General features: G+C 40.4%; 1 protein-coding gene across 1 annotated transcript in view; it reads right to left on the bottom strand.

The window, feature by feature from the left end:
• Positions 1-1,010: 1,010 nt before the first annotated feature.
• ptpn4a (protein tyrosine phosphatase non-receptor type 4a) overlaps positions 1,011-10,590 on the bottom strand; it is an 89,556-nt gene continuing 79,976 nt past the window's right edge. The window contains exons 17-27 of the mRNA XM_017703016.2: positions 9,787-9,870; positions 9,637-9,693; positions 8,529-8,685; positions 7,177-7,343; positions 5,147-5,237; positions 4,997-5,058; positions 4,738-4,884; positions 4,418-4,546; positions 4,073-4,221; positions 3,297-3,432; positions 1,011-1,574 (exon numbers count right to left, since the gene is read on the bottom strand). Of these exons, the coding sequence (XP_017558505.1) occupies positions 1,482-1,574; positions 3,297-3,432; positions 4,073-4,221; positions 4,418-4,546; positions 4,738-4,884; positions 4,997-5,058; positions 5,147-5,237; positions 7,177-7,343; positions 8,529-8,685; positions 9,637-9,693; positions 9,787-9,870 (1,272 nt within the window). The 3' untranslated portion in view covers positions 1,011-1,481. The remainder of the gene's footprint in view (positions 1,575-3,296; positions 3,433-4,072; positions 4,222-4,417; positions 4,547-4,737; positions 4,885-4,996; positions 5,059-5,146; positions 5,238-7,176; positions 7,344-8,528; positions 8,686-9,636; positions 9,694-9,786; positions 9,871-10,590) is intronic.

Raw genomic sequence — 10,590 nt, 5'->3', positions numbered from 1 at the left:
GAGACACTGCTCTGAGAAGGTTTTGGCCACCGTTAAATCCATTTACGGCGTGTTAGAATATGCATCATCAGTTTTGCCAGTATTTTAGCATTACTAACACTTACATAAGGGAATAAATGGTCATATTTGTGACCCCTGGTTCCGATCACCACCACTGTAAAGAAGCTTGAGCCTGTTAGTTTCTCTACAATGAACCATTTCACATCAACCCACTCTAAATGACTCTTTACATCTCAAGCGCACAACTGGGTCGAAATTTTTAAAAATGGGTGGAATTCCCCTTCAAGTACTATGCGCAAAAAAGCCTCGTAAAAGTTGCTTAGTGATGTCCGATAAATGTGTGAAACATGACCTCCACCCGGACAAGCCATCAAGTCAAATTCATGCTTTAAACAAAAGCTGCAGCAAAGCAGTTACTAAAAAAAAAAAAAAAAAAAAAAGTTGCGCAAAGTGCTCTAGGTTTCCTGCCAACTGCATGAATTATAATAAAAACCATGGATAATAAATAAAACCAAACCTTTTGGGGGGAAAAAAGCAAACAAATCCAGCAAATGAAGTATTATTCTGATGAGTAGAACTGATTTCTGAACAGAGATTTGTTCAGGGAGGGAGGGAGGGAGGGAGGGAGGGAGGGCGGGGCTCGAAGTTCTGACTAAAACACAATAAATAGCCTTAATAAAAAAAGACGTCTGCAGCAGAGGAGGAGCACTCAAATCCGTCCCGTGGGTTTAGACTTTCTTTTCCCGTATCAGCAAGGCGAGAACATAAAAAAGGAAAAAAAGAAGAGATAAGATCATCACTCACTCATGGGCCTGCCCTTCTGTACTTACGTATGGCACCACAGCAATCTCTACTATTTCATCAACATACATATATATATACTTTGCTTTTAAACTCTGAACACAAAGTCCCTACAAGTACCAAATTCATCTCTGTTGGATTTTTGATTTTTTTTTCCTCCGTCTCGCCTCAAAGCTAGGCGAATTGTCCCTTGTGCCAGCGTAAAGTGCAATAGTGCTTATTTTTATGTCCAATGTATATTCCTGGCTCAAGAGCTGTTTTTTTTTTTCCATTGCTTTTGGTGTTTGTCCCTTGGGAAGCCTTGAAAAAGTGTGCAGTACCAAACAGTGTTTCCTGGAATTGACTTAAAACTAAAGTACCATGTGACAGCAGAAGAATTATTTTAGAAATTTCTTAAAAAAAAAAAAGAAAAAAAAAGAACCTATAAATTGTGACTTGAGGTAATCTGAATGAATTATTAAAAACAAACAAACAAACAAACAAACAAAAAATTCTTTTGCTATTGCATGGTGCTCAAAACTTGGTCATAAATATAATATTTCAAATTCACAAAAAAGCGTGAACTATTGTGCTGGGGGCCGAACACTTTTTCAAGGCGTTGAACCTCCGCATGTCGAGCAGGTTCTCTGATGCTTCAGTGAAGGTTGGTGGGTTTCCGTGATGGTGAAAGCTGGCGGCCGTTAGTCGGACTTGAGCGGTGTGGACTTGAGCGGTTTCACCAGGCCCTCCTCGTACACCTTCAGAATGGCCTCGCACACAAACTTGAACTGGCTCTGGAAAAGAAAAGAAAAGAAAAGAAAAGAAAAGAAAAGAAAAGAAAAGAAAAGAAAAGAAAAAGATTTTAAACTGCTGGGTTTTTTTTTTAAAGTGCTGGTAACACTTTCTAAAAGTACGATGCCAATAAGAATCTATGAACATACAACACGTGATGATGTGTTTATAGGGCACTCTAAACATGGCTATTACACTTTATAACAATGTTTATTAAAGCAATAAGCCACTTGAGGCCGTGCGCAGTGCACGGCGGCCAACATAAAATATGATAAAATACACAAACTTTCAGTAAATAATTTATTATATATAATAATCGACATAAGTATTCGGACAAGAAATGCAGTCCCTTTAGAGTACGGTATGACTACCAAGCAACCACTGACCGCTGAATGAGGAGAACGGTCAGTTGCCCATAGCTGTATATTAGTCATTTTATGTTTTTTGTTTTTTTTTCTCACTTTTTGTCGTATAATGATGAACATATAATAACACAGCAATGTTTAATGCAATAATAGTCGCTAAATAGCACCAAATTACCATTGTGAGTCTTATTTAGCACCAAGCTAACTGCACACCTCTTCTCAGCTGCGGCTGAATCTCAAATGACACCCTGCTCCCTACATAGTGTGCGTAGGAGTTTAAATACTGGATCCTGCAGCCCAACAGAGCAAAATACAGCTAGGAAATAGTCATTTGGGATTCAGGCACATCCACATTGGATAAATGACGCACTATTTGGCTGTTCTAAACTTTCATAGGTAACACACTCTTTAGGGAGTACAGAGCCGTTTGGGATTCAGCCTGGACTGAAACATGGTCATCTGAAGCATGTAATCCATTCAAGTGACATGCTTAGTCTTTTATTCTGCCGTTTTACAGTGAATCACACTGTAAGTGCTTTAATTCAAGCCTGTGATATTAATGATGGAGCTGTTTAGGCTGTTGGCTCTTTTAGCCCGTTAGAGTTCTAGTTAAGAGCACATGTGGCCTCTCAGTTTAAACAAAAAAACGGGTTCTTACTTCATCAGTACAGTCTGTGGTCCATGAGAGCATTTTGAGACATGTTTTATGAGACATATGTATGATCCCACATCCTAACATCGTATAAAAAGTGTGAGCATGTGAACAAAAGCAATTACACATGTATAAAAGCGAGTGTGCTGGTATGTTTCATCTGCTGGAAGGATTGAACATCAGCTCTTTTCCTCTTCCCTTGTCTAATTAGTAAGCTCTCCTGCTCGGAGCCCCGGGGCAGGCGGCCTTCATTAAGGCCTCACATAGCATAACCAGATTAAACAGCTGCTGTATCATCAATTCAACCACGGAGACCTCCCCCACCCCCACCGCCTTGTCTGGGCCCAAAACCCCATCATGTAACCAACCCCTTTAAATGAACGCTTTATTTTGCCTACAGACCAGGGGTCGCAACCTAAATGTTCAGAAGAGCCATGTGTCCCTTCAACAAAAATCAGACCACCTTGGGAGGAGACAAAAGCCACCACACACCGTACACACCGTAAACACCGTACACACCGTACACACCGTGTAGCAGAGTGCCAGCACTTCCCAGTCACGCTGGAGCTGAGGGATTATCTGCTTTAGTCTCTCCTCTCTTCTCCAGCTCATATTTGCATACAGTTTAGGACATTAGTATCAGACAAAACTAGACGAGGGAGAGGAATACTTGGAGAAATGAGAGACTGGACTGAAAGAGCACTCACAGGGGTCTGGATCATCATGGCCCGCTGATCCCTCATGGTCCGCACAATGTCCAACGGGTACACAGGCTGACTGCACTCCATTAGACACATTGCCGTCTCCATGGTGATGAGCACTCCAGTCCGGCCAATCCCAGCGCTGAACACACACACACACACACACACACACACACACACAGACAGACAGACAGACAGACAGACAGACAGACAGACAGACAGACAGAGAGAGAGAGAGAGAGAGAGAGAGAGAGAGAGAGAGAGAGAGAGAGAGAGAGAGAGAGAGAGAGAGAGACAGACAGACAGAGAGAGAGAGAGAGAGAGAGAGAGAGAGAGAGAGAGAGAGAGACACAGAGAGAGAGAGAGAGAGAGAGAGAGAGAGAGAGAGAGAGAGAGAGAGAGAGAGAGAGAAAAAGACAGAGAAACAGAGAAAGAGAGAGAGAGAGAATAGAAACAGACAAGACAGATGGAGAGACAGAGAAAGGGAGAGACAAAAACAGAGAGCGAGTGAGTGAGCGAGTGAGCGAGAGAGGGGTAGAAATAGCCCGACAGAGTTAGAGAGAGACAGAGAGAGAGAGAAAGGGAGAGAGACAGGAACACAGAGAGAGAGAGAGAGAGAGAGAGAGAGAGAGAGAGAGAGAGAGAGAGAGAGAGTTTGATTATCATAAGTAATATCGAATTACATGTTTTTATCATCAACCACTTTACGTTTCCTGACAAGAAAAGAAATAAAAATCCCAAACAGACTTAGTAACAACTTAGTAAATAACAACTTCCTTTACCTGCAGTGGACGACTACCGGCTCGTCTTTTCCTGCTCTTTTACTCCGAACCAAAGCTACAAAGTCCAGGAAGTCTGTGGAGTCGTCGGGCACCCCATGGTCAGGCCAAGCCAGGTACTGGATCTGGGTCAGCTCCCTGCTCTCCTCGGTCTGAATCAAACACCAATAGTAATGCCAACAGCATCAACATGCATGCGTTTAGGGCTTGGAAATCTTTCTTGCTATTTAAGTAGGTTCTTCTCACCAAGAACACAAAACATAATTTAACAAACAGGCTGATTTTAGTGCTTGTACTAAAGTACTCAACTAATTGGTCAGTTTCAGATGAGCTTTAACACACATTTACCTCTGTGTGAGTGAGGGTCATGTCTCGAACCAAGAATGCAGAGTTTCCTTCCTCAGTCTGGCAGGAAACCTGGAAGCCACCATAGGTGGCACTACCTGAGGGATTGGGCCAGTACTGATGACATTTCACCTGCAATAAGATGGCAGGAGTCATGTCACCAACTCTAAAAATACATTTAAAAACTAACATAAAAAAAAAAAGAAAAACTGTCAAAGTGTGAAAATTCCATTAACACAAGCAATAAAGACGATCCCAGAATTGAGTCCTGAGGTACACCACTGCAGAATCCTACTCAGAATGAAGTGAAGGGTGACATTTACCCGGCCTCTCTCCACCTGAGTGGTGAGCATGACCACCATGGAGGAGCCCTGCTCCCAGATCATCTGCCAGAAGTCAGTGCACGTGTTTGGCAGGGGCCCTTGGCAGGCGATATAACGATTGATGATGCTGGAAGCAGGAATTTCCATCTAAAAAAAAAAAAAAAAAAAATCAAATCAAAACCATTAAGAATCCCTAAGCATTTGTAGTTGTATAAAAAGAATGATCAATTAATTAATAGTAAAAACAATATAAGCTCACATTTATGTAATTAGCATTGATGTAGTCATCTGTGCCTTTCAAGATGACCCGTGTGGCATCGTCTGAAGATCAAGTTAACATAACATGTTAAGTATTAGCGTCCCGGCTTGTGGCATATAACAAAAGGCATCAAGAGGTGATGATACTCACAAGGTGAGATGTCTCTGTAGCGATTTTTGGAAATGTTCTGAGGTAATTTGGCACATGACATTGTCATTCCAGGCCTTTTTCGGTAGAGTTGCTACAAAGAAAAACACAAAAATATGAACAAATATGAAAATCTGCTGTGTCCTACACAGAGACATGACTGGTAGTCCTTTGATTATGTAAGCAGGCACAGAGAAATTTGAGATCTGTAAGAAATAAAATCCTCGCTTACACCAATCCCAGGAGAGAACACTGGGAAGCATGTCTTGGGATGTCTGACATGAGCTCTGTTATTACAGATAAGCCTTTTCTATCTGTTGAGCCAGCTATTCATGGGTTTCAATGGATTTTCACGAACCTGTGTATCTTACCACTTCTATACCTGCACTGATATCTTGTACATCTTCTATCCATATCTTGTATCATCTGGAATATATATATATATATATATATATATATATATATATATATATATATATATATATATATATATATATATATATATATATATCCTATAAAATCTGTAGAACTGTTATTACAAAACCAGTACTGGTGCAATACTGGTGTGTATTAATTTTATATATTTAGAGTAATGTGTATATATTTTAATATACTTCTTTTATATAATCTCTATTTAGGTACAACAAGGGGGTTATGCACTCACCTTCCCCCACCTTTGCACCCATGTAAATCAGATGAGACAATAACCATAATTTGTTTGATATTATGATACCAAAATGAATGCAAATGTACATGGAGACGTTGCACTTGCTCCTTTTTTATGGAAACAATGCATTGAAAGCAGTGTAAACAGAAAATCTCCATATGACAACATCTGTACTGTAGAGCAGTGTTTGTTATTAAATACAGAAATAATCCATGTACCTCTTATTGACCAGGGTATATTTTGTTTTTTTCATCAGCATTTACGTGACCAAATCATAAAGCAACGTAACGTAAATTTTTATTTTATTTTTTTGTAAAAGCTCCGCTCAAATTAACAGAACATGTGTTTTATGATCTACACATATTGCTATATGCTTACAATTTACTACTTCACAGAGTTTATCACGGAAGAGACGCCGTCTGTTTATAGTTTAGAGCCCAGATTTGGGGAAAAACGGGTCGACTTTCAGTAGAAAAACAAAGTTCAGCTTCTTTTATTATAAGGGTTTAAAATGACATCACCGTCTATTAGACTGGAGAGAAGAGCTACAGCCTCACACGACGCCCAGCTTCTGAATGGAGCTTATGAAATATGAATATGGATCCACCGCTGATCTCAAGGAGTTGAAGGTTTTAACCAACAACCAATAAAAATAAGAACAAGTTCTCTTCGAGCGTTGCAGTTTTAACGGGTAAAGCAAAACAAAGATATTACAAGCTGTTTGATTAAACAGAGGAAGTAATAGGAAGTTTTTGTAGATAAGACCACATCCTGGCAAACGCCTTGATTGCTGTATGTTTACATAACCCTTAAGAGGGCTTAAAATAACCCTGCACTTCCAAGCAGAGTACACCAGGTTTGTCACACTGTATCAGCTGGTATCGGAGGATTTTTATGAGTAAGAGTAAATAAGTAAACGGTACCGGATCGATAATCAATACAATAAAGTATCAGCACTGACGCGCCCCTAATACATATATACACAATCTTCATCTGAATACACTTACTATCTATTGTTTTTAGACACTTATGCCTCTCAGAGTCTAATAATGGTGGTGCGACCATCCATCCATATGTAGACACTATTTAAAACTAATATCATCATATATTATTTTTATTGCTACTATTATTTTATATATATATATATATATATATACACACACACACACTATTTTAAAAGGCAATGTAGTTGCAAAAAAGGGCAATAAAAGTACTGATTTTTTTTTTTTTGACATAATTCTGAAGGCCTGATTTGGCCCTTGTAGTAAACATATAGCAGTTAAAATGACACTTGCATGAAGTTAAGTGGCTGTTTATGAACAAAGCGCAAAACATTTTGGGCTAATCTCTTCCCTTAAAGACTCACATCAAACTGAGCAAGTACAGCGCCACCGCTGAGGCCGTCTTTCAGCTGCTGCATGGAGTCCCTCCAGGCGTCCTGGTCCAGCTGGGAGGGGTCTGAGGGGGATTTCTCCGGGATGTACTGGAAGTCTGGCTCCATCTCCAGTTTATCCTCCACCACGTCATAGATAGCTACAAAGGATAATGACAGTCAGCGTTGTGAGATTTTGTCTGCGATATGACATTTCGCCCTCATGTATCTGAGAGATCTCCAACTATTCAAACCTATTCAAAAAACTCAACAATGCACCAATGTGGAAATGCTCTTGCTCCACGATCTGAAACAGTATAGCTGTAATGTAAGCTGCATTAACAAGCTCAATCTGCTAATTTAGCATTCAAGTCCAGGACCGTAAAGTAAAGGCTGAATCTAGGCAGCTGATGGAGATCAGGGGAGGTAACGCCTTCAGAATCACCTGCATGTACTCACAAGAGGCACAAAGCTACTGTTATGGAATATTTACCCAAGGTAAGCAGATGAAGGTACATGCATAATAGGCTTTTGAAGAATTTGAACATTTTTTTCATCATAGTATCAACAGTATTGAGAAGCACACGCATTTAAACCGTCCACGATTTTGGAGCGTTTGCTAAAAAAGTCCAAACACTGTTAGTGTGTGTTGTGCTGGTACGAGTGGATCAGACACAGCAGTGTTGCTGGATTTTTTAAAACTCACTGTCCACTCTATTAGACACTCCTACCTCACTAGTCCACCTTGTAGATGTAAAGTCAGATTCAGTACAAAGTATATCAACTGTTATTGTTTTGTGGGGAAACTTTAAAAGATACCTAAACTCATCACATTCAGCACTTCTGTAAATCAGGCCCAGGCAATTATATTATCAACCAGGAAACTTAAAGCCAACGTGAATGGAAAATTGTGCCGCTTTCCTTCCATATCGTGATGTATTTGTGAGAGAAACACAGTTTCGGGGAGGGTCTCTGAACTGGCTGAGCATTTTCTCTTCAGGATAGGTGGGAGGTGGGGGAAGGGTGAGGTGAATTATGATCTCATGGGTTACCATGAAGTTTTCCCACCTGCTGGTGCACGGTGACATCACCAAAAATCAGGAGAGGTTTTAGATGTGAAGTAAAAGTCGAGATTTTTTGATACAAGAATTCCGTCTATTACGTGATATGATAAATCATGCTTGATATGAACAGACACATGAAATAACATGAAAAAGGTTTATTTTCGATTCAGCATGACTTTAAAGTTGGGTGATGTTGTGCAGTGCTAAGGGGCAAGAAGACACTCGAAAACAAGGGGTAGGGGTAAAAATAAGAAAGGGGTTTGGGCCATAGTCTGCTCTCACCGTTGGGCCTGACCAGCAGGATGAGCTCCCCTGAGTGGCTTTCACAGCTGGCCTTGATGAACATGACCACCTGGTCGTGAGTGTGCTCGGAAATATCACGTCCGTTTATAAGCACGACCTGGTCGCCCTCGTTCAGGCGCGGCACACACATATCAGCCTGAGGAGACAGACAACACAGAGGGGACGAGATAAAGAAACTGCAGATGATGAACTGAGGGAAAAACATCGGAAGACTTGGCTTCACATGTGCCGCTGCCAGTTTCTCAGAAACAAACCACGTTAGATCACTTTGTAGGTTCACAGATAGACTCTAGATCATCAACTCAAGTACAATTGATCAGCCCCCCTCACCTCCATCCATCAATGGAAAAGGACCACTACAAGACCACCCTGACCAAATATTATTTGGGTAGTTGAATGTCCTTCCATCTCTTTTTATTATTATTATTATTATTATTATTATTATTATTAACCATTTATTTTCTCTCACTATTTTACTGCAACGGTTTTATTCAATCTTAATTCTTCTACTGTTTTTTAGTAAATAATTAAAATTGTCTAAAATTTTACTTTACTTACTTTTAATGTGTTTTCATTTCAAGTTTTAGTGTTATTTTATGCCCGTTTCCTATTTCAGCTGTTTTTTTTTTATGACTTTCATTTGTTTTAGTTGATCAATTTCATTTAAACTTTTTCAATCCCTGCCTTTTCTGCATGGCTACACTGTAAATGAGTTTCACCCTCAAATGTACTCCTAAGTCTAAATAAAGGTTGACTTTCTAAGGGCCGTCGAAAAAATGTAGTTTTCATTTTACCAAATTTTATGGAAATTCATTTACATTTTGCAAAACCTTTGAATGGAAAGCGGCTTGGTAGTGCATGTGGCAGCGGTACAAGTGCATTAGCTCTGTAAAATTGAAGTGTATTGTTACTACGGCTGCTAAGCGTGAAAGTTACTGTTGCTGTTTGTAAAAACACTTAAGTGGTTCGACTAGCCTGCTCACAGACACTTTTACAGCCTTCACTGCTTCCTCAACATCCTCATTAAAAGCAATCCACTAAAAATAAGCCAACAAAAGAGCTCCTGAAAGCTGTGACTGATACTTACAGACGTTCCTGGGGCCACGCGAGACACAATCACCGGCATCTTCTGATCAGAACCGCCCTTAATAACAAACAGGACAAAAACAAGACAAGCACAGTTAGGTCTGTTAGGTACTCGTCATCCATTTCTGACCAGCTTTCAGAAAAAACTTACCGTAACGTTGAATCCAAATCTTCCGTTTTCATCCGGCCTCATCTTGATCAGGACAAGATTATCATGAGGAACGACCCCATTGAGCTGAAGGACAGATTAACAAAAGTTCAAATAAATGTCTCGAATATAATAAAGCCACAAATTTGGACTGAGCTGATATACAGTGACCCCAAAAAGTATTTGGACACTTTAACCATTAAACCACTGGCACTTGGCAACTTCAGTTCTTCAAGCTTCAAGGTTTGTTATGTTTAACAAATAGATCCACACCAATCAGGCATAACGTTACGACCACCTCCTTGTTTCTATACTCACTGTCCATTTCATCAGCTCCACTGCAGTAATACTGATGTGGTGGTATATTAGTGTGTGTTGTGCTGATACGAGTGGATCAGACACAGCAGTTCTGCTGGAGTTTTTAAACACAGTGTCCACTTGCTGTCCACTCTATTAGACACTCCTAACTCGTTAGTCCACCTTGTAGATGTAAAGTCAGAGACGACAGCTCATCTGCTGCTGCACAGTTTGTGTTGGTCATCCTCTAGTCCTTCATCAGTGGTCACAGGACACTGCTGGCTGGATATTTCTGGTTCTTAGTCCAGCAGTGACACTGAGGTGTTTAAAAACTCCAGCAGCACTGCTGTCTGATCCACTCAGACCAGCACAACACACACCACCACCATGTCAGTGTTACTGCAGTGCTGAGCATGATCCACCAACCAAATAGTACCTGCTCTGTGAGGGTCCATGGGGGTCCTGACCACTGAAGAACAGGGTAACAGAGTATCAGAGAAACAGATGGAC

Source organism: Pygocentrus nattereri, chromosome 6, assembly GCF_015220715.1.
Source record: "Pygocentrus nattereri isolate fPygNat1 chromosome 6, fPygNat1.pri, whole genome shotgun sequence".
Classification (NCBI taxonomy): Eukaryota; Metazoa; Chordata; class Actinopteri; order Characiformes; family Serrasalmidae; genus Pygocentrus; species Pygocentrus nattereri.
The sequence above is the reverse complement of the archived record's forward strand: the minus strand, read 5'-3'. Positions and strand labels throughout refer to the sequence as shown.